The sequence below is a fragment of the Ictalurus furcatus genome, chromosome 5 (assembly GCF_023375685.1).
Source record: "Ictalurus furcatus strain D&B chromosome 5, Billie_1.0, whole genome shotgun sequence".
NCBI classification, from domain to species: domain Eukaryota; kingdom Metazoa; phylum Chordata; class Actinopteri; order Siluriformes; family Ictaluridae; genus Ictalurus; species Ictalurus furcatus.
This window is the reverse complement of record NC_071259.1, coordinates 32,105,172-32,129,957: the sequence shown is the minus strand read 5'-3', so window position 1 is coordinate 32,129,957 and position 24,786 is coordinate 32,105,172. Positions and strand designations below refer to the sequence as shown.

Sequence of the window (24,786 nt, the reverse complement as noted above, 5' to 3'; positions counted from 1 at the left end):
GATACAAGAGAATTTTTTGGTGCTCAGGATAATAATAATAATAATAATAATAACAATAATAATAATAATAATAATAATAATAAGCTTATAAAGCTTTCTGAAACCAACATAATGAATGACTTTTTTGAGTAGCATTTCTGAGACTCACGCTGAAAACCCGCCACGGTGACTTACTCTTGTTTTAATCCTCAACAGTTTTAACAGCGAGCGTGTTTTCATCGTCAAATAAAAAAATTAAAAAATGTGTGTAAAAGTAAACGAAAACGCGCGCTGCAGCAATAATCCGCGACATACTTCCGCACGCAAAAATCAAGCAAACTGCCAAATAAAAACGTGTATTCCCGAGAGAAACGGCGGTGAAACGGTGTTTACGCTCCAGACACGCTGCATCTTCTCAATGGGATGAAATAACGTGACATAAAACACGCAACAATGACGCGACTTACGCAACGAAACTACGATTTATTTCTAAGAATCGGATATCGATAGGGGCGCGCGTTATAATCTGATATGACGACATGACGATGCAGTAGCGTTCCCGTCATTCCTCGACCGCGTCCGATTGGTTGGCGTTCTCGATGATGCCATCGTGTCACTGTCCCCTTCAGCGATGAATTCGTCTTATGGATTTGACTGGTTCTGGAATTGATTCGGATACGGGAGCGCGGGAAGAAACCGAGGTCGCCGTTAAACGTTCCTCCCTTTGCACCCTGCTCCCTTCGACGGCCCGCTAAAACCTTCTCTCGGATCAGGACGGAGCCCCAGAGGGACTGACTCGTTCTGCCGCTCATTGCTATTCCCTCGCTGCCCCGACTCATAGCGCCTCGACGAGCCTCGTCTGTCCGGCCCGCAACAAAGAGCCTCAGTGTCTCAGAGACGCTTCCCGGAGCAGCGCCCCAGAGACGAGATGGAGAGAGAGAGAGAGAGAGATCACATTTCACTTTACAGAAAGAAGGAGATTTAGAGAGAAAGAGAAAGAGAGGCCGGGTCAATCAGGCGGAAAGACAGAAAGACGCTCACAAAAGCCCTCAGTGTTCGTATCCAGCAGCAAAAACACTTCAGAAACATTTACACACACACACACACACACACACACAAACTCCGCCCACAATCATTATCGGCATCACTGTTATTACTTCTAAACCACCCCAGAGCTCGCAGCTCGCGGCGTGTCGTCTCTCGATCTGTTCCGTGATCGTCGGCGAACGCTCTTTTTCCGTAGACGTCCTGATTTTGCCGAGCGACAGGCGTCTGCCGGTCACGACGGTTTCTCTTTTCGATTCTCCGTTACAGATGTCCCTAACGTTATCTGGCTAGCTGTATCACTGTCTTCGGTCTGAATTACACAAAACGCCACTTTTTCTTCCCCGTGATACACTTTTTATTTAAAAAAAATAAAAATAAATTCATGGCAAACAATACGACAGCTTCCCAAAGGACATGGCTAGCTACATAATATAAGATAGCTACTGCTCGGTATGTACTGTTAACGTTATCGGAGTATCGCTACGGTAACGGGAACGTCGTGAAACAGACTTCCGAACGCGGTTTCGTTCGTAACGTGATTTAGGATATATACGTTGATGACTGGCTGGCTGGGGAGGGCGGGGGGTGGGGTAGAACGTGTCAGGATATTAGCGATATTTGAATATTCGTTTCCCCGCCCACCTGTGCGTGGTGACATGTCGAAAAATCAGAAAACGCTTCGTTTGTTCCAAAAGGAAAAACAAAAAAAAAACAAAAAAAGAAGTTTGTTTATTAAGTGATCGATACTGATGAATCGTGCACAATAAGGACAGAGGCGCGGACTAACAAGGTTAAAAACAATTCACGTGTGATTTCAGGTCGTCTTCGAGATCCTGTCTTGCTGTCGCCGTCAGTCGTCAAAATCAGGACGTTTGTGTTTCGCGTATCCACACAAGCGCACTCCGGATTAAAAACAAACAAACAAACAAACAAAAAAAGGCGATCGCAAATCGCTTTAAGTCACTTTTGTCCTTTGATCGCTTCTAACACAAACGTAAAAGAGTCTGTTTCTCCAGTGTGGCTCGGCTGCTAGACGTCCTCGGCTCTGGCGTCTTTACGTTAAGTCCTCGAGCTGAGGTCTAGACTTGCCTCTGGTATCAGGATGCCCTGAATATCAAACACACACACATACACATACACGCACTGGGGAAATAAAAAAAAAAAGAAGAAGAAGAATAGCGTCCACTGAACAGTTTCCTCTCAGACAGACTTGCTACTGTTGGCTGTAGAGTCGAGCAAACACTTCACAGTATACTGATATCCGGTTTCCTGAAAAGTGGCTCCGTGTCGTCGGCAGAGGGGCTGCGGAGAACCCTGCTAACATGCTAAGTGCTAAAGGATGTCTGGGGCGGGCGGGGCTGTTCAGGGAACGAGGCTAACTGGCAAGTGCTCGGCTCGACGCTTGGTTTGGAGTCTGTCTCGCTCGGTCGACTGAAAAACTGTCGTCCGAGCAACACCGTGGGACTTTATAGACGGCAGTGAGACAGGTTTCGGGAGTCACGTCTCTCTGGAAAAGAGGGAGCTTGTCGGTCCTCTTTACTGTCCGTTGGATGTACACTCTCTGTCTTTTTCTCTCCTCTCGCTGTCCATCCTCCTTCCCAGAACATGGCTGAAGTCCTGCAGCTCGCCGAGCCCCCTGGTGGCGTGGAGGACGCCGGGTCGCACCAGCGCCGCGTTCGTACGTGGCTGTAGCGGATAGTTATGGTGGTGTCTGTTGGGTTTGGCATTGTTGCCGACGCCATTTTGGCTCCAGTGCGGAGGATTGCCGTAGTCCGAGTGCGGATTCGGAGCGGATACCACCTTCCTGCGCTCAGGAGAGTCTTGAGGCGTCGCCGGTCGGTATTCGCTGGCGGAATTGCGTGTCTTAGGAGCCGAATGGTGCCTGCTTTGGTCTTTCTGTATGGCGGGATGAGGAAGGATGAGATAGCGCTGCCGTTCAACATTAGGGATACCTGGAACATCCAGCTGGTCTCCGTCAACGCCTTGTAAGTAATCGGAACTCAGGTACATGATGGACGCGTTCGGACCTGTTTGGGTGATAAACGTTTGGCTCTGCTCCCAATCCGAGTCCGGAAGGTGGAGATGGGTGTGGTCGTGGATATCAGGAGTGGGCCGTTTCTGCTGCAGCGGCGTTTGCTCCGGAGTCGGCAATCCCGGATCCTGGATTTCGCCAGATTTAGGCCAGCCGTTAGTGAACAGGTCTTCTACCTGCGCGTCGACGCCGCTGATCCTTGTCACGCTAATCGCCGAGCTGCTACGCCCGTGTCCTAGCACGCACTGTTCCCTGTCGGCATGGCGACGCCCACTCTGGCTCGATGCCCCGCCTCTGGAGCGGCGCCGGTGCTTGAACGTCATGAGCCAGCAGATCATCAGGGCAGAGAGCGCCGCCCCGGTGGTGAATGCAGAAACGGCACACATGATGAGGAGGTTGACGGACACCAGGCCATCCGGTTCCTCCACGTAACTCTCCTGGTGTAAGCCTGAAAAACACACACACACACACACACACACACAATAAACACTCATAAAAACCCAAAAACACAATCTTACGTAATCATCGCTCAGCATCGCTAAGTGGAAGTACTAAATAGAGTTGACCTTCTTTTTATCAGCCTCAAAAGGCTGAGTCATTAATTCCTCAGTGGGACGAGGGGAATGTGGAGCGCCGCCATTGGTCTAGTGGATAATTACGCTCATTAGCTAAAGTGGATAGTAATGTTAATAGCTGTAATAACTGTCTTCCTGATTAAAAGTATCTCTTTATGTCTCTGCTCTTCTCGCAACATTAACCGTACGGTGAAAAACGGCCGCTGCGGGACGCGCCGCTCGCCAAACTTTACCCAACCGTATTTACACGTGGAGCAAAGTTCACGCGGAGTCGGCGAGGAGACCAAGTCACGCAAGCGCAGCGCGGAGGAGAGCGATGAGCAAAGAGAGACGGACCAAAATAAAGACGGAGAAGGAAAAAAAAAGGAGAGCGCTAAAAAGGGAGATCGAGGAAAGACTGATGAAGACGGAGAGCGTGTGGGTGAGCGAGAAAGTCAGAGAGAGAGAGAATAAGAGAAAAAGAGAGATGGCGAGAGAGAAAAATATAGATAAAAAGAAAAGAGAAAAAAACGAGAGAAAGAAAGAAAGAAAGTAAGAACGAGTGAGATAGGAGAAAGCAAGAGATGGAGTAGGAAAGAAAGAAAACGAGAGAAAATAAAGAAGAGAAGGAAATGAGAAAGAAACAGATGAGAGATGGACAGACAGACAGAGATGGACTGATAGATGGATGAACAGATAGAAAGCTCCACAGACAGACAGACAGACAGACAGACAGATAGATAGATAGATAAGCAGGTAAACTGACAGACAGATGAATAGCTAGATGGACAGACAGATACCTGGATAGACAGACACAGACAGACAGACAGACAGACAGAAAGACAGCTACACAAACAGTCAGACAGACAGACAGAAAGACAGCTACACAAACAGACAGACAGACAGAAGGATAAACAGGCAGACAGACAGACAAATGCATAAGACAGACAGAAAGAAAGACAGACAGATAGACAGACAGAGAGATGAATAAACAGTCTGACTGACAGATTCCCAGACAGACAGATACATAGACAGAGAGATACATAGACAGACAGACAGATAGACAGACAGATACATAGACAGACAGACAGACAGATAGACAGAGAGATACATAGACAGACAGACAGATAGACAGACAGACACATAGACAGACAGAGAGATGGATAAACAGTCTGACTCACAGATACCCAGACAGACAGATGGATAAACAGACAGACAGATGCCTTTAAGCTTTTCCCCCAGATGAACATTCACACAGATGTTGTTCCAGAACTTTCTGCTCTTTGCCTTGGCTTCACGTTCGTGTTTATTTCAGCCGAGACGGATCACGTTGACGTCAGAAGGACTCTGAAGTGTTCCTGCTGCGCTTCCTGTATTCACACTCTGTTCTGCTTTGCTTCTTTTCTCCACTTCCTGTTTAGTACGCGTCCGAGTACAGGGCCTGTTTATATTTAATCCGCCGTACAACTCAGTACATTTATTTACACCTCATCCTCATCATAACACCTGACAGTGACTCCGAGTCCGAGTTCTGCGTTCTGATTGGCCAGAAGGTGCTGATTTATTTCCTATAACAGCAGCTCCGAGAGCAGTGGCGCTGCAGATCACAGGTGTACATTCATCATTTATATTATATTCTCTCCCTCTTTCTCTGAGGACATCAGCTCTGAGTTGTGCATGCTGATGTGCCGGTGTGTTTTCAGTCGCTCTCGTGTTCTTCTCCTCAGATGCGAGTTCATTATTAGAGGGCATTTAGAAGTCAAAACCAACCTCTCTCTCTCACTCTGTTTTTTCCTCTCTCTGGGATTTCTGTAGTGTGTTAATGATCTCTCTCTCTCTCTCGCTCTCTCTCTCTCTCGCTCTTTCTGTTTTTCCTCCATGGCAGATGGCCAGTCAGACAGTCTCAGCTATAAAATAAATAAATAAATAAATAAAAAATAATATAAAAAAAAAAACCACACCACGAAGTTTATCCAATCTTGGCTCGTCCCTCTTTCTCATCACATTCCCTCGGCGAGGCCGTGAGGTCGCTCTCCGCCTGCGCATTAGCGTGTTCATGCCAAATCACTGCCTGAGGCACATCTGTGCATCATCAAGTGTTGCATCCAGCTGCAGGGACACATCAGGTGTGTGTGTGTGTGTGTGTGTGTGTGTGTGTGTGAGGACAACATTCTCACGTTTTCACAGTAGCTCCATCAGACAGAACAGCTATCAAATCATTTTTGTTAGCCTGAAGTAAAATGTTACAAGAAAGTGTGTGTGTGTGTGAGGATAAGCGCTGAGCGTGAGCGTGTCTCATCAGTTTGTGCATTACGGCGTGAAGCTTTTTTGCATATTTGATCATGTTTTGCTCAGCCAAAGGAAGCAGACACTTAATCTTAAGAAATGTCTCAGATACGACGGCGAGAAAAATACCGTACTCTCCGACTCCAGCAGAGAATCGAAAAGAAAATCTCATTGTTATTGCATCATAAAACGAAACAGCCAATCAGCTTCCGATATGCAAATACAGGCCACAACAAAAATATTTAAAAAAAAAACAACTTTCCCTCATCCCTGCATGACCTTAAAAAAAGTCATATGTGTGTGTGTGTGTGTGTGTGTGGATTTTGCACTTTATTGCTGGTGGGTCCTCTGATGGAAATTACCCAGCCTGCACTGGTCTTTACCTCTAAATGAGAAAGAGGCTTTAAAACGTCCTCGTGTCTGGAGGGCTGTAATATTCTCCTCGTCTCGCTCTCCGTCTCTTCCCCAGCGCCGCAGCGGGTCATGAATAAAGCCAGGCCATTAGAGAGTGTTGCCTTTGTAACCACCCGGCTTTATCCTTACAGAAGACAAAAAACGAGCGGGGGGAGGAGGAAGAGGGGGAGAAAAGAGGTGTATGGGTGTGGATCTGCTCGTTCTTTGTGCGTTCCCTCGGGCGGGGAGAACATTAAAGCGTGATGGGGGCCGAGCCGCACGGCTGAACGGTGAACGGGGCTGGAGCTCCAATTACAGAGCCACAATCCCACAGGAGCACACTCGTTAGAGAGGCCTGTGAAAAACCACTCTCTCTCTGTGTGTGTGTGTGTGCGCGCGCGCGCGTGTGTGTGTGTGTGTGTATAATGAGCACACATGCCCTATGGCCACTATTATAATTGCACAGACCACCTGAGCGAGATGATTCACCTTCCTGTAATCGTGATCACACTGAGCGCCCTGAAGGCTACGCTCAAATCTCCGAGCTGTAAAAAATCATTTTTCCAACACGGGAGATCCGGCTCTGTCCCAAAAACGTCAGCCTTCTTAAGGCCCCGTCCCAAATGCAAGACTTGCCTGACTATTTAGCGTTCTCGCTAAAACATTAGCTATTTTAATTATTACAAGCATTAGTTGTGTAAATGTCGGCCTTTTTTTTTTTTTTCTTCTCCACGTGTTTAGTTAGTGTTCTTACGAGAAAGGCGTCCACTTTAATAAACACTGCAGAAACGACTCGACTCGGCGTCCAGTTAGTGTTCTTACTAAAATGTCGGCCATCTTAAGCTGCTGTCCCAAATACCGTACTTCATATTTAGCTTATTAGCCACTTTTATAAACATCTCAAGGACTTGTCTAATTAGTCTAGTTAGTGTTCTTATGTCAGCCATCTTAAGGCTCTGACCCAAATACTGGACTTCATGAATATTTAGTGTTCTTATTTAAATTCCAGCCATCTTAAGGCTCTGTCCCAAATACTGTACATTATGATTACTTAGTGTTCTTACTGAAACATTAGCTATACTAATTAACCTTCCAATCGTTACTTATTTACACGTCGGCCATCTTACGTGTCTGTCCCAGAGCCTGGACTTCATATTTAGCTCGTTAGCCGCTTTAATAAACATCTCAAGTATTTGTTGTCTAATTTGTGTCCTTATATGTCGGCCATTTTAAGGCTCTGTCCCAAACGCTAGATGTTATGTTTAGTTAGTGTTCTTATGAGAAAGTGAACCATTTGAACCCTACTTTCTTAAGAAAAAAAAAAAAAAAGTCATCTTTAGTCTCTGTCCTAAACGCTGGACTTCAGCGCTAGCGGAGTATGTTCATTAGAACGGCAGCCATTTTAAGGGGTCTGTCCGAACGTGAGATCTCGTTTGCGTCCCAAACCACACCATGTGCACTACATAATGCACTAGATATGTAGTTTTAACGATGTTTATTTATTTGTTTAGACTCGCTGAGACGTCTGTCAGGTTTTAGATGCTAATTAATTGGGTTGCTAGCTACAGGAGAGGCTAAAATGTTCCAGACGTCTGGCCGTTTCTTTTGTATTCTTTGTCTGAATGTTGATCGCTAAGCTTGGCTCTGTGTCTTTGAGCTTAGTGTGTGTGTGTGTGTGTGTGTGTGTGTGTGTGTGTGCATATTTCTTTCTTGTCCTCGGTCCTGGCTCCTCGTCTCCTCCTTTCTGTGACATCCTTTCATCTTCAGCGAGTCGTCTCTCTCGAGACACACTCCTGCGTTCTTTACTCGCTCTGTCGCTCTGCCACTCTCCTCCTCTCTTTTCATCTGTCTCTTTGTGCTCTCTTTATATTCTGTGTGTGTGTGTGTGCGTGTGTGTGTGTGTGTGAGAGAGAGAGAGAGAGAGAGTGAACAGCGCAGCAGCGCTAATAAAGCCTGCTAGCTTACAGCAGCGCTTTAAGTACGACATATTCCCCAAACACCGTTATTAAACAAATACTGATTTGATGTGATGTCATCAGTGTGCGCCTCTGACTCCTCCCACCTGAAGATTCCCTCCAAATCTCGCTAGCTAGTGGTTTCTTTAGTAGTTCGTATGCTTAGCTAGCTGACGTTAGCCGTAGCTTACTGTAGTTTTCCTGAGGTAAAAATCGAAGTAAAGTTTTTCATTCACATAAAAAATGAATAAACATAAAAAGAAGCTACTTTTTTTTTTTTTTTTTAAATTTACGATTGATTTAAATCAGGACTTTTTATTTGTAGCTGGTTTGCGTGCTCACTCGGCGGAATTTAGTAGTAGTAACGGAATTATTATCGGGCATTAAAAAGAATAAATAAATAAAAAACCCAATTAACGCCGAGGTGTTGAATTTTTTATTTTTTTAAAAAAAAGCACATGTTTTTGAAAAACAGGGATCGAGTAAATTTGTTGTTTTGTGATCTGTAATTGATTTTTTAAAAAGCACTTTAGTATTGGACTGGGACTTTAAAACCACACTCCCGGTGTGTGTGTGTGTGTGTGTGTGTGTACAGCACTAATGAAGGCTGCTAGCTTACTGCGGCCCCTCGTTTCAGATTTGTGTCATTAAAAGCCCAGCTGCCGTATGGATTATCCGACAAATTGGCAGCTCTTTGAGTGTGGGCTCATTGATCTACAGCTCAAGAGAGAGTGTGTGTGTGTGTGAGTGTGTGTGGGGTGACTAAAAACATACAGTACTCCGGCTTACATAACGGCACCCCTGTTACTCTTCAGCTAACTTCTGCACCAGAGACCATCACTGATGCATACGCGTGTGTGTGTGTGTGTGTGTGTGTGTGAGAGACACGTGTCGGTACATGTGAGTGAGTGTGTGTGTGTGTGTGTCAGCAGGGTCTGTGTTCACGAATCAGTGAGAGTGTTCGTTATTCTGTCCTATTCCTCGCTCACTCACTCCCTCTCTCTACAATATTTCCTTTCCACGTCTTTTTCCGAACACAGGTTGGAAAAACACAGAAGTCGTGCCACGACAATCAGCGATGCTGCACCTATCAATGCGCTCGTTCTAATACGTTATCGTTTCTATAGTAACGGCGCCTCGAACACGCCACATAAACGGATTTAAATCACGTTTAATCAAACTGTTACGGTGCCGTTTTGGTGTAAGGAGAAACGTGTGTACTTAACGTTTAAGGAAGGAGTCTCCAGTGTCGGCGCTCTGTAACAGTCCGAGGTAAAAGCCTGTAACTAAGTTTTGCGACGTTTTCAGGACAGAGGAAGTTTCCGTTTCTTCGCGGTTTCTCGGTAACACGACGAGCTGCGATTTATTTTTGGATTAAAAAAAAATATATATATATATTCAATTCAAGAGAGAGAGGAAAAAAAGAAAGGATGGTGAGGGAACGCCTGTTTATCGTTCATCAAACGCAAGCGTAAACAAACAAACAAAAAGGTATGATGATGTTTAATCAATACATAAATGTACTTGCTGTGGTAGAAGAGGAATAAAACATTACAGGATGTGCTGTTATAGGAAAATAATCAGCTTCAGGGTGGTAACAGTAACAGCTGGAGTGATTTATTCCTTAATATACAGGCAGATACCGAAGCACAAGAACACACACACACACACACACACACACACACACACACACACGGTTGGCGTCAATTGGAAACATTTACACAACAATTAGACACGTTCTAATCAATGAAAAGCAGCAGTGTTTAATTAGTCCACACTTACCGTTTTCAATAAACACAAACGCCTCGAATTAACACATGTGGACTCGATCATGGTTCCGCCGGCTGTGTTCCAAACCACAACGGTTTCCAGCGTAATTACGTTTGGGTTCATCTACTAAACGGGGGCCGAGGGTTAGAGCGATGTGGAAAGCAGGCCGGGTTTTAAAACGATGGCGAGTGTTGAGTTCATAACGCAGGATAACGCGGCTGCCAGTTCGGGAAAATAAACAGAAACACATGGTGCATTGTTTTACACACACACACACACACACACACACACACCATGTGTGATGCCGTTGTGTACTTTCTCTGTTTTAGTATTTACAGTTTCATTTGGTTTGATTATTTATAAAATTCATTTACTTTACGTTATTTATTCAATCTTTTCATTTATCCTTGTGTAGTCCGTCACATTCAATTTTATATCATTTTTACTGTTAATTATGCTAATTTGAGCTTTTACTACCTGGTTTTACAGCATTAGGAAATACCAGACGAAAAATGCTCCATAAATGACGAAGATTTATTATTATTATTATTATTATTATTATTGTTTTTGTTGTTGTATTTTTATTCTCAGGTCTAGCTAGTGTTCTTGGTTAAAACAGCAGCCTTTTCTTTTTAAGAAGCACGCTAAATGAAACAACGGGCAGAATCTGTCCCGACAAGACTTGCCCATGAGTGGTACCCATAATGCATTGCAAGCACATGCTGCGTGTCAGAACCGTGCATCTTCAAGACTCAAAAACATAAACGTTTTAACATACAGGACGAGACCGGAGAATTGAATTATTTTTATATTGATTTCCAAGGGAATCTGCTGCTTGACAGTTAATATTAAAGTAGATTACCTACGGTACGTAACTGGCGGTTTAGTTGCACGTTATCGACAGTTTTACTTCGCGAACTAGCTCGAATCTCTCAGCTAGCATTATCATTATGAATAACATGCATGCAAAATGTTTAAAAAGTTTCCCATCACTGTGCAAAATGTTAACACGTGCCAAGTTTTTTATTTATATAAACACTCATTTATTTGGATAGCCATATTTAATTTGGGTTAGTTTTATAATTGGCGCTGGCTGATGTTTAGCCACGCCCCAATCCACCATGTCATTAACACCCCCCCCCCCCAGGATGAAACGTTCCCACATCTGGAAAGATTACGCCGTCTTTTAACTTGTACAATTAAATGACCGGTAGAAATAACCCATCGTAGTATACGGTACTTCCCGTCCGAACAGACATTTTGAAGACATTCCTAGTTACGTAGCTAGGAACATTTTCAAGCTAACTTTAATTGCATATCTACAACCAGTAGCCGAGTTCACTAGCGAACAAACTACCAAGAGAATAACTGTAATACTTATACATTGTAAGTACACAAAAGAAAATAAAAAAATGTAATGTAATCAGTTATTGCAATTTATTTGTTTATTTTTAAGTAACAGTGCTACGTTCTTTTTTCTCTGTGAATTTCTTGATTAGCTACAACGTTTTCATCAATTTTGTTCGAAAAAATGTTTGACGAACATTTTGATGAATGTTCGTCATCGTTACTTGTACTTTTATTTCTTTTATTTCTATTGTATTATTATTCGACTGTCATTTTTTAAAACCAAATCTATACATCGTTATTAGAGATGCACTGATATATCGCAATGTTTAAAAACCTCCGACGATCAGGGCGGATTATATCCTGTCAATCAAAAGAGGGCGGGAAAACACATGGATTCGGTGCTGTGTGTAAAGACGATGTCTCGTGTGTGGAACGACGAGAAAACTGCAGTTTGTAATGTCTGTAATCTCTGCACTGATAACATTTTACGCCGGACTCTGCAGCAGCGAAGCGGGAGTTTCGGCCTAGAGTCTAATTTTTTGTTGTTTTTTTCCCCCCGTGCTGCTCGAGCTGAATTAAAGGGCCAGTACACCGCTGAAAGATTTAAATGAAGATGAGTTGACAAAAAAGTATATATTGCACAGAAAAAAATATATTTCTAGAGTCGTATATTTCCTATCCAGTTAAGGTTAATACATAAAAAAGTTGATATTATATATGACCAGTTTGATGTTCAGTGATGAAATAGAAATGCTTGTGTTTGTGGTGAGTGAGTGTGAGACTAACAGGAGGATTTTTACAATTCAGTCAATGTTAAGATGAATGAATAACATTCAATAAGTTAATAATCTTACTTTAATCGTCAGAATTGAGTTCATGTGTTCATGTTAATTAGAGTAATGTGTTTTCTGTTGATGAGACCAGTTACTTGTTGAAATGGAGAGAACAAAGTTTTTATTTGAATTTCTTTCAGAAGTATGGAATTAATTATTATCCATTTAAAAGAAGGTATAACAGACAGAACTATCGGCATCGGTTATCGGTATCGGCCGATATCGCTCTGAATAATCGGTTATCGGTATCGGCTGGAGAAATTCAGTATCGGTGCGTCTCTAATTGTTAGATTTATGTTATCGTTGGCACAAAAAAAACCTCCGTGATGGATAAACTTGAACTCATCTTCGCTTTAGAACTAATTCTAATAAGAACACTAGGATCTGGGACACAGCCTGGAGTTTCTGATCGCTACAAACTTTCCCCCATTTTACGGCTACTGAGTCGCCGTCTTTAGCTCCTCTCATTACTAGCGGATGGTGTGGAACGCCAATAATAAGAAAAACAAACGTGAAATTTTTCACCTGCGTCCAATCCATCAAACCCACACACTCTGTGTAAATGTGATTATATGAATGAACAGCTTTTCCAGAAAGTGTGTTTTCTTCTTCCTACTTCGCCCCAGACTGCCTTCCTGCCAGGTGTGTATGCGAGTACTCGATCCCCTCAGCGGCGTGATTTCTGCTGCAGGATGTAAATTGAGAATGCAGCAGTGTGAGTGTGGGTGTGTGTGTTGTTAGCATAACGATCGGCGAGGCGGCCCCAACACTGCACTGCATCACGTCGCTTGGCTATTTCAATTTAATCACTCTACCGTGCAGGCTACACAAATTACAGCTGTCACTGCACTGTGTTGCTCTAATACATATTAACTGCAGCTGGAAACATGAACGGAATGTACAGCCGCGTTGGAAAAGTCTCTAAAAGTTTTCATTTCTCTTACTCATAAAATTATCTGCTGTCCTTCGGGTCACTTCTGAGATTCTGCTGAATGAAAAATGCTAGAACTGTAGCAACAAACATTTATGATTTTACAATCCTTTAGTCATCCTGTCAACTAGCTTATATTAGCGATGTTATCTAGATACCGTTCGGAACAAATATGAACATCTGTGAATACAACTTTAAAAACCTTTAAGAAATTCTGTCAGGTTAGTATACGTTACCTAGCTAGCTAGCTAGCTACCATTAGCAACAAATCATTTCATGAACGTTTATGAATATAAAATGTTAGCTTATTTCAGCTAGTATAGAAATGGCACACACACACACACAAAATCCATCTTAGAAATTTTGTCAGGTTATCTTATGCTAGCTAGCAAGCTACCATTAGCAGTGAAGATTAGGAACATTAAGGTATACAATTAAAATTCCTGTCAGAAAGTGTGCTGGGTTAGCTCATTAGTCAGCTAGCTAGATACAATCACTGGTCAGGATTATACAACTATATAAGCTCAGACACAGTCTCTCAGAAATCCCTTTTTAATTAGCTCATGTTAGCTAGCTAGCTAGCTATTATAAGCAAAAACAGTCTCTCAAGAATCCTCTCAGATTAGCTCATGTTAGCTAGCTAGCTATTATAAACAAAAACAGTCTCTCAGAAATCCTCTCAGATTAGCTCATGTTAGCTAGCTAGCTATTATAAACAAAAACAGTCTCTCAGAAATCCTCTCAGATTAGCTCATGTTAGCTAGCTAGCTATTATAAACATAAACAGTCTCTCAAGAATCCTCTCAGATTAGCTCATGTTAGCTAGCTAGCTATTATAAACAAAAACAGTCTCTCAGAAATCCTCTCAGATTAGCTCATGTTAGCTAGCTAGCTATTATAAACATAAACAGTCTCACAGAAGTCCTCTCAGATTAGCTCGTTAGCTAGTGAGCCAAAATTAGCAATGAAGATTATACCCTATATAAGCATTCCAACAAATCTCAGAAATCCTCTCAGATTAGCTCATGTTAGCTAGCTACCTACTATTAGCAGAAGGAATTATTATTAAGGAATTATAAATATATATTAAGGAATTATTCCACTCTATGAATGCTACCTAGCAAGCATTTATGGTGAACATTTATGACTTAATATGAATATGACTTAAATCCTCTCAGAAATCCTGCCTGTTTAGCTCAGCTTAGCTAGCTTGCTACGTATCACGAGCAGTTAAGATTGTGATCATTTATGAATGTGGATTAAAGTCCTCTCAAAAATCCTGTCAGGTTAGTGTATTTCAGCCAGCTAGCTATCAGCTGTGAAGATGAGGAGAATTTACGGTCATAAATACTAGTAGAAATCCTGTCAGGGTGCCTCAGGTTAGCAAGCTAGCATTAGCAGTGAAGATTATGGAAAGGATCCTGTAAATATGTATGTGTGTGTATATATATATATATATATATATATATATATATATATATATATATATGTGTGTGTGTGTGTGTGTAGGAATGCTAATGCTTCTGCCTACTTGAAGACACAATTTCCATAAAACTCTGATAAAAACTGATATACTGTACAGCTCCCCACACACAGTCTTCCAGCACTACTGACCTCTGTTAATCAAACTTTACACACACACAAACACACACACACACACACAAACACACACACAAACACACACACAAACACACACACACACACACGGAGTTGCTGTGTATTGAAGCAGGTGTGTGTATATTTCAAAGCTGCATTTCATTGAGCTTTAGCAATGTGTGTGTGTGTGTGTGTGTGTGTGTGTGTGTGTGTGTGTGTGTGGCAGTGATTGCAGACCTCAGTGTGTCAGCACTAAAGAGATTAACTGTGGGACTGTGGGAAGGGTGTGTTTGGTGGCAAGACTAGAGCTGCACGACACACACACACACACACACACACACACACAAAACACTCCTGTCACACAGAAACTGCTGACTGTTTCCTAGGGACAAACATGAAGCTTTTTTTTTTTAAGTTTAAAATCCGATCACGTTTGTTTACCTCAATACTTTATCTTTTTATCGCTAACTTTTTTTTTTTTAAATGTGAAATCTCAGGCGTCTGGGCCAAAAGCATCATCCAATCATCCATACCTCTAACCAGAGCTCAAAACCGTGTTATTATTTCTTCACTTCCCCACACTGTATGTAATCCTACACAACTTACATCCATCACTGGAATGAGTGTGAAACTGTTCAAGAGCTGAACAATGTGAAATGTGAACACACACACACACACACACACACACACACACACACACACACACACACACCCTTCATCCCTCTAGCATAACATTAACCAGATGATCAACTGGTCAGGCAGAGCGAGAGAGAGCGTGAGTGAGAGAGAGAGCGAGAGAGAGAGAGAGACACAGAGAGCAGGAGAGAGAGCGCGCACACAATCGAGAGAGAGAGAGAGAGAGAGAGAGAGAGAGAGAGAGACCTATATCAAAAAGCAGTGCTATTTTTCATGCTCAATATTATTGTGTGTTTGATGCCGGAGGAAAAAGGGAAAAGAGGGAGAGAGAGAGAGAGAGAGAGAGAGAGAGAGAGAGAGAGAGAGAGAAGGCGAGCGAGACTGACACAAAGAAGGAGACTGAAACAAGAGAAAACAGAGACTTTGGCCTGGTCCACACGACTACGGGTAATTTTATACAGCGTTATTGTTTTAGTCACGCGGATATTTTCAGTCCAGAAGTCCACGATGAAATGCGAAGATGATCAAAAGCGGCGCACTGGGCCCGAGGCGCGCGATATCCTGATCTACGTTCACGTCATCTCTACCATTTCTGCTTGTTTTGATGACATAAAAATAAAACACGCTTTCTTGCACGCCGCTTGTACACTATGGAAAGCAGTCAAACATGAAATTAAAATCGATTATACAGAAATGTAATAAAGGATTACATCGCGACGCGGTCCGCCATCTCGGGATTGCGCCGATCACATGACAATCACGTGTCAGTGTTTTTGTAAAAGCTACGTCTTTCCCGCCATGAAACCACGACCATGAAATCTGGATGCCAGTCCGGGTGGCTGTGAAAACGCTGTGATAACGTTGATGGAAAGATAAAATAGGTACATTTCAAAACATATCAAGCAGGTGAAGTGAGAGAAGGACCGAGGGACAAATGAAGAAAAAGACACGCGGTCTGATTAACGTCTCCGTAACGTCTACGCAATAAACAGCGGTTTTATGTTCACGCGTGCTGCGGGTCAGTCCGATTGATTACGATGAGCCTTCTTTGTTTGGCGAGAGTCCTACGATGCGATCGTGATGGTCTGAGATTTGGTCCAAACACGCTTCTCGACAGTTACAGCCGCTTGAGTAAACCAAGCTCCGCCCCCGCTCGGATTGACTGGCATGCGGCGGCCATATTGTTTACAAATCTCAGGATGTTTTTGATCATTATTACGTTTCACGCTCTGCTCCGTGTACAGTACGGCAAAAAGATTCGGGATGAGGTCACAAAATCAGATTTGGCATATTATGCAAACGAGCTCCAAATCGAAGTGGGCGGAGCTAAACGGTCCGTGAGGAGCCGAGGAATCGGGGGGAGAAGGAAATTCTTCGGGTACAACTCACTCGCTCTCTCTCTCTCTCGCTGTCTCCTTTGCAGAAACTCTGAAGTCTGACTCCACATTCATCCACTCCAGAATCAGAAAACGGTGAAAGAGGTGTGGAAGAAGGGAGTGGAAGAAGGGAGTAAAAAGAGGAGTGTGACATTTCGGAGCAGATCAGTGAGCACCCGGTGAAGCAGTAGGAGAGCTGAGGCATCTCTAATTAAGATCCTCGTTCAGATCAGACGAGACGAGCGAGTTGAGCGAGATTCAAATCGATACACAGGTACAAGGAGAGAGAGAGGGAGAGAGAGAGAGAGAGAGAGAGAGAGAGAGAGAGAGAGAGAGAGAGAGGTTATGTTTGTAGTTCATATCTAGGCATGTTGTCAGATGTCTGGATTTTCCACCCAAGTACATGTTTAAAAAAACAACAACAACCTGGTGTTAATAAAAAGTGAAAATCCCAGCTCCATCGCTTTTCCTCAAACTTTAACGGGATTGGAAACAAAATATAAATAGAAATAAAACTTTATACCATTCGCTGACATGTTTACACACACACACACACACACACACACACAGAGGCTTTATTATAAATTCCGGTTTTATTATGACTTTTTAAGATGATATTTGACAAATGATATTTTTTCTTTAACGATTATTATTAAATGAATAATTGAAATACTGTTTAAAACAGTAACTAATTATTAAGACATTACAATGTTTTTGTTTGACATTAAAATGTTTAAAAAGTATAAATTGCATCAAACTTTAAAAAAAAAATTATTATTAAATATTTCTCATCTTTAAGAAAATACTCGGTGCTATGTGTCGCGTCATTTCAGTCCTCGTTAAAGCGGTACGTCTGGAGCAGAGATTAAATAATCTACCGGTATGCTGACGTCAAATTAACCTGCTCTCTCTCTCTCTTACACACACACACACACAGTGACACTCACACCAACACAAGCCACTGTTCTAGACTCTGTGATCGATTTGCTGCAGCAAAAAAAAAAACAAAAAACAAACCCTCACCATTACACACACACACACACACACACACACACGTTGTGATAGGGGTGAAGAACAGCAGGAGAGCGGTCGATGAGGTGTGAGACAGCAGAGAGAGGAGATCACAAGGCTGAGTGAGAACACACCGAACCCCAGTGACACTACACACTCAGATTTTTATCGATCGCGGTGTGAGTTATGTAACGGCGGCGGTGTTGGTGCTGGTGCTGCGTTACTGCTTATGTCACTCATTTTAGAGGAAACTTTCATCACATCACTACAGAAGGATCTCTCAGCGTCTTCACACTGTCAGGTCCAAACCTCTGCGTCAAATAAAGTCAGAGTTCTGAACAACGGCTTGGTCTTAGCATTGAATAATGCATGTGGTATGGAACAGAACACTGTTTTAGGGGAAAATAATGAATGAACTGATGACTGTCGGCGCCCCGAATACGTGACTCGAATAAAGAATAAGTGAATCAAATAAATAACTGAATCAAATAAAGAATAAATGAATCAAATTAATAAATGACTCAAATAAAGAATAAGTGGATCAAATAAATAACTGAATCAAATAAAGAATAAATGAATTAAATGAAAAATGACTCAAATTAAGAATAAGTGAATCAAATAAATAACTGAATCAAATAAAGAATAAGTGAATCAAACAAATAACTGAATCAAATAAAGAATAAGTGAATCAAACAAATAACTGAATCAAATAAAGAATAAATGAATCAAATTAATAAATGACTCAAATAAAGAATAAGTGGATCAAATAAATAACTGAATCAAATAAAGAATAAATGAATTAAATGAATAAATGACTCAAATTAAGAATAAGTGAATCAAATAAATAACTGAATCAAATAAAGAATAAATGAATCAAAAAGAATAAATGACTCAAATTATGAATAAGTGAATCAAATAAATAACTGAATCAAGTAAAGAATAAATGAATAAATGACTCAAATAAAGAATAAGTGAATCAAATAGAGAATAAGGTCATTGAATAATGAATAAATGAATCAAATAAAGAATAAATTAATCAAATAAAGAATAAATGAATCAAATGAATAAATGACTCAAATAAAGAATAGGTGAATCAAATAGAGAATAAGGTCATTGAATAATGAATAAATGAATCAAATAAAGAATACCTGAATTCAAAAAAGAATAAATGAATCAAATGAATAAATGAATCAAATGAATAAATGAATCAAGTAAAGTATAAATCAATCAAATGAATAAGTGAATAAAATAAAGAATACCTGAATCGAATAAAATTAGTTGATTCTTTTCCCACAACAGCATGCCCCAAAGTCTTTTATTCCTCTTCTACCACATCGACTCGCCAACGATTACAATTTTGTACGTGCGTAAAGAGCGTCACCTGATCCTTTTTATCCGTTTATAGTTAAATTTAATGTGTCGAGCGTCCATGAAACAAGTTCAGTTCTGTTATAGCAGCTCCCTCGTTCCCTCACCAGCCTGTCTTCTTCTTTCTTTTTTTTCTAACTCTCGGGAAGTTAATAAACGCAGTTTTTCATCGTTGACACCGGAGACGCCTTCCATAAACGTTAAAATAAACATCCCCTTACAGAAAACTTCACCCAATCCCTTCACCTGATTACACACGTTTTTTTTAAATCCATACCGTACATTAGCTTTGTCTCAGTAGTTTAGCATTCACTCGCTAGGTTAGTTTTCATTAGTCACGGTAAATCCCTGAGGGAAACCGTTCAGGACCGTGCTAGCTTTCTGTCGCTAGGCTAGCTTACGCTCGCTAGCTTATATTTAGCGTGCTAGATTAGTTTGCATTTACAAGGCTTGCTTTCGGTTGCTGGGTTGAGCGCTGACTCACTAGATTAGCATTCTCCTGCTAGGTTTGGTTTTACTCGACATGGGCGTGCATAGTTTTGATAAAAAGCTGCATTAGAAACGAGCAGCCTCGTAATGATAGCGTGTATACGCGCATTACGCTCGTTTAGCCCCGCCCACTTTGGACCATGTGACCAGTCATTCAGACTCTGGAGTGCAGGTTGTGGCCTTAAACGCAACAAAACGACGCAGTTCGCTTCTGACTTTATTGTATTGTATGATCTTGTGTTCTCCTGCTTCGTGATGCAGTCTGAGAACGGTCCAGATGACGTGTTGTTTATTTTTTTTAATCGCTCTGTTGTGTTTTGTGTCTGTGCAAAATCTGAATTTTAGTAGGTGTCGATCCGGTGCTGTTTATTTTACTGCGTGTTAGTGGGTACTTGTGGTTAAAAACCATAAAGCTGTCATCTTACCGTCACAGTCACCCAGATGCGAGGTGTTCCCGTGATCCACGTCCTGCTCGAAGGGAAGCCTGTAAGAGAGAGAGAGAGAGAAAGAAAAGACCACACATGAACGCAAGGCATTTTCTCATAAAGAGAGAGCATTTAGAAAGCTGTAATTACTGCCACGTGTTTACTGCCACAGAACGATAAAGAGCTTTGAAGAGAATTTCTCTCCAGGATCGTTGTGGTTCGTGCCGTCACTCTGTTCTGGTCATTAGCGATATCGGAAATCAGAACGGGAACGAGAACATAGGAAAAACACGTCGAGAAGTTTCACAGGAACACGGCGTCAGTCACGCTCTCGCTGAGAAACATCGCAGATTCTTTAATCACACACCTGCACCGCTCCTTAATGAAGAGACACGAGCGCCCCGAGACGCTCTGTTACAGCCGGAGGTGAAGTGAGAGAGCGGTGGAGCCTAATGAATGGAGGTGAAGTCGTGATAGCGTTAACGTCAAGTGCTGATGGAGATAATGACGCTGGCACGAGTGTGATTTCCAAGTGTCAGCTTCTCAAAACGAACAGAACAAGTTCTGCTGTTTGAACAAGGGATAAACGAATCGGATAAATAACACGCTGACTCAAATAAGGAATACGTGAATCAGTGAAGGACAGAACGAATCGAATGAAGGAGGAACGAATCGGATAGAGAATAAGTTAACTGAATAATGAATATGTGAATCAAATGAATAAATGAAACAAATAAAGAATAACTGAATGAAATGAAGAATGACTGAATCAAGTAAAGAATAAATGAATCAAATGAATAAATGAATCACATAAAGATTAAGTGAATCAAATAGTGAATAAGGTAATTGAATAATGAATAAATGAATCAAATAAAGAATACCTGACCTGAATAAAGAATAAGTGAATCGAATAAAGAATAAGTGAATCAAATAAAGAATACCTGAACTGAATAAAGAATAACTGAATCGAATAAAGAACAAGTGAATCAAATGAATAAATGAATCAAATAAAGAATAACTGAATCGAATAAAGAATAAGTGAATCAAATGAATAAATGAATCAAATAAAGAATACCTGAATTGAATAAAGAATAAGTGAATCAAATGAATAAATGAATCAAATAAAGAATAACTGAATCGAATAAAGAATAAGTGAATCAAATGAATAAATGAATCAAATAAAGAATACCTGAATTGAATAAAGAATAAGTGAATCAAATGAATAAATGAATCAAATAAAGAATAACTGAATTGAATAAAGAATAAGTGAATCAAATGAATAAATGAATGGCATGAAGAATGACTGAATCAAGTAAAGAATAAGTGAATCAAATGAATAAATGAATCAAATAAAGAATAAGTGAATCGAATAAAGCATAAGTGAATCAAATGAATAAATGAATCAAATAAAGAATAAGTGAATAACTGAACAAGAGAGCCAGTGAGGGAACGAGTGTTTACAGCTGTGAACAGGAACTAACTTGTTTCCTGGACGTTCCACAACACCACGTAATGTAACTATGAACGGATAAAATGTACTTTTGTAACTGTTATAAAAGGAATCAAACACGAGTGTTTTGTACCTTACATATGTAAAATACATTTTTTATTAAAATTATTTCTCAACTTTATTTTCGCCTTCCGATTTAATCATTCAGCTACACCTGAAGAAACTGTATCTACCCATACGACCCTACGAGGAGAGCACTAATAGCCGTCTTCTGTACATAAAAGCTGACAGACGCTTCTGATTGGCTAGCCGTCATGTGACCAGAGAGAGAGACAGCAGGACTACCACGCCGTCTCAGAGTCCCGGTCTGTGGCATCGTCTGGATTCATATTGACGATTAAACAGCAAGAAACACAATCTGGCTGCAGCAGCCATCAGCCACACACACACACACGCACACACACACACACACACGCACACGCACACAGACACACAAACACACAAACACACACACAGGCTTTAATGGTGTTTGTGAAACATCTATAGAGTCTAATGTTTCCTCTAACCACAGGCTTGAGGTGAGACTCCTCAGAGAGTAGACAGCAGGGTTTAACACACACAAACACACTCACACACAAACACACACACACACAAACACAAAAACACACACACACACACACACCACAGCAGTTTTTAGAGAGGAGGGATATAACAGAGTTTACTCATTCCAGACACAAAATACAGATACGCAAAACCATCAAACACCATCTCTTATACTTAGTGTGTGTGTGTATGCGTGTGTGTGTGTGTGTGTGCGCGCGCATGTGTGTGTGCGTGTCGCAGTTAGCCTGTCTGAAATAGGCACTAAACCATTTTTACTGTAATGTGATACAGGATCGATCTGCTCGTTTTAGCCGTCCTTGTTAAAGTAATGAGTGTAACTGGATAACGGTGTGTGTGTGTGTGTGTGTGTGTGTGTGTGTGCGTGCGCGTGCGTGTGTGTAGCCATAGCCAAAATGCGCTTAGGGTTCAGCCGACAGACAAGCTGTATTTACACACCTAACTCAATAAAAATGCTCTACACAGACACACACACACACACACACACACACACACACACACACACACACACGAGAGAGAGAGAGAGAGAGTCAGAAGAACAAAGAAAACGATTATGTCTTGATTACGCCTATGATGATTATATCTTTCCTTTCAAATTATAATTTACACTCTGGGTAAAAACTGGTTCAAAAAAATATCATAATAATAATAATAATAATAATAATAATAATAATAAGCTTAACAGCTTTTAGATCTTAACGATCGGCTTTTAGATCCCTGTAGAGTTGTCCAGGTGTAAAGTTGGTAGAAGTATTAATACATCAGGAGGAACTTTACACAAAGATACAGTGAGAGAGAGACAGGTGTACAAAAAGAGAGAGAGAGAGAGAGAGTAATACATTATTAATCCTACACACACACACACACACACACACACACACACACACACACACACACAGAACCGCTGCCCGTGCACATTTCCATAAAACCCCTGATTGATGTGTTTAAACACACACGTGGACGACAAATCATCAGAACAGCAGCGCTGCCACACACACACACACACACACACACACACACACACTCCTTCCAGTACTACACAGTGTGTGTGTGTGTGTGTGTGTGTGTGTGAGACAGTGATATCACTGCTGTTCGACTGTGGATTTCGGTAAAGCAGAGCATTACACAGAACGACTTCCAAAATCCCAGAGCACATTTAACGAGTTCTCTCGCGCTCGCTCTCTCTCTCTCACTCACACACACACACACACACACACACACACACACAAATAAATTCACACTGTGAGACTCTTTACCTCTTCCCAGTCTCTGAACTCAATAAATCAGAATCTCGGCGGGGTTTTATTGCGTTACTGCACCAAACACAAGTGCGCACTTCATCGAGAAACTGCTCTAGGCTTCCTCAATATTAAATGCAACTATAAACGGATAAAAATAAAAAAAGTACGACATGTCAATCTTTAATACATTTTGAAAAACGTCACTGTTGACAAACTGCTGTGGAACTAGAGGAACAGAACACTTCGGGGCGTGCCGTTATCGGAAAGCGATCGTCTTCGGGGTGTAAGAGTAACAGCAGCTTCGTCACACCTCCCCGTTACTGGTCATGACACCGAGCGCTAACGTACGAGGTCGATTTAAGGTGTGGCCTGATATTCGAATGAGTCTTGCACAGAACTACGAGTTTTGCTCTCATCCGTCTCTGCACTCCGTCTGTCCTTATGTAATACGTATCTACTATACAGGTACAGAGAGATAATATCCTATACGTTAATAAACCATATCCACGGTGATCAGTTTTCCAGATGTACCTGGTGCCGACCCGGAGGAAGGAGCAGGTGCTGCCTTTAGTCCATCCGCAGTACGGATCCCTCGCTGCGATGCAGTTCCTGCGAAGTGAAAAGAATTCGTTCACACGTGCGGAAGAGTAAATCCCGAGACTGTCCCTTTTTTTTTTTATTTTAAAGTTACTTTTCACCAAAATAAATAAATAAATAAATAAATAATGGACTGATGTTATAAACGATACAAGTCTACCGGTCACGATTCAATTCCATTCACGGTACTCGCTTCATGATTCGGTTCACTTCGTTCCTCGATGCAATTTTTCCAACAAAGTTTTCATGAAGAAAAAGAACACCTTTTTTTTTTTATTTATATTTTTTTATAAACGATGCGAAACAATGTGCAGTTTTGTCTGAATAAAACAAAAATACATCCAAAATGGCTACCAACAGAGGTTTAGTGTATTCGGACGGAGGTATTCTTTTAGAGCTTTAATACTGTAAACAGAATGTACTACAGGATATTAAATAAAAATACACTTAAAAGAAAGAAAGAAAGAAAGGTATAGATTCTCCCCAAAATTGAACTGAATAACGTCTCCGTCGGAGGGAAACACGACGGGCCCTGCAGCAGCACCTGAGGCGTCATTTTAAGCACAAATAGAGCTCCAAAGCTGGTTAAAATGCCCGTCTTCCCCGACATCTCTCTCTCTCTCTCTCTCGTGCTGTAGATCGCAGTGGCATGACGCTGGTGTCATTTTAAAGCTACCGAAGAGCTCTTTTTATTTATGACTATAACATGGTTGTGTAACCATATAACCTGTGTTGCGTGTTATACTGTGACCCAGAGTTCTCGAACTCTGTGATACTGAAGATCCGTCATTTCATCATTTTTTTTCTCCAGACCCTAAGTACTATTTAATTATGACTGAAAGCGAA

The 24,786-nt window shown here is 41.5% G+C and overlaps 1 protein-coding gene across 1 annotated transcript in view; it reads right to left on the bottom strand.

The window, feature by feature from the left end:
* Positions 1 to 214: 214 nt before the first annotated feature.
* The window catches only part of sema6bb (sema domain, transmembrane domain (TM), and cytoplasmic domain, (semaphorin) 6Bb), a gene marked incomplete at its 5' end in the record, with an annotated part of 133,638 nt that continues 109,066 nt past the window's right edge, over positions 215 to 24,786 (bottom strand). Inside the window, 3 exons of the mRNA XM_053625922.1 lie at positions 215 to 3,506; positions 20,032 to 20,090; positions 23,875 to 23,952. Of these exons, the coding sequence (XP_053481897.1) occupies positions 2,563 to 3,506; positions 20,032 to 20,090; positions 23,875 to 23,952 (1,081 nt within the window). The remainder of the gene's footprint in view (positions 3,507 to 20,031; positions 20,091 to 23,874; positions 23,953 to 24,786) is intronic.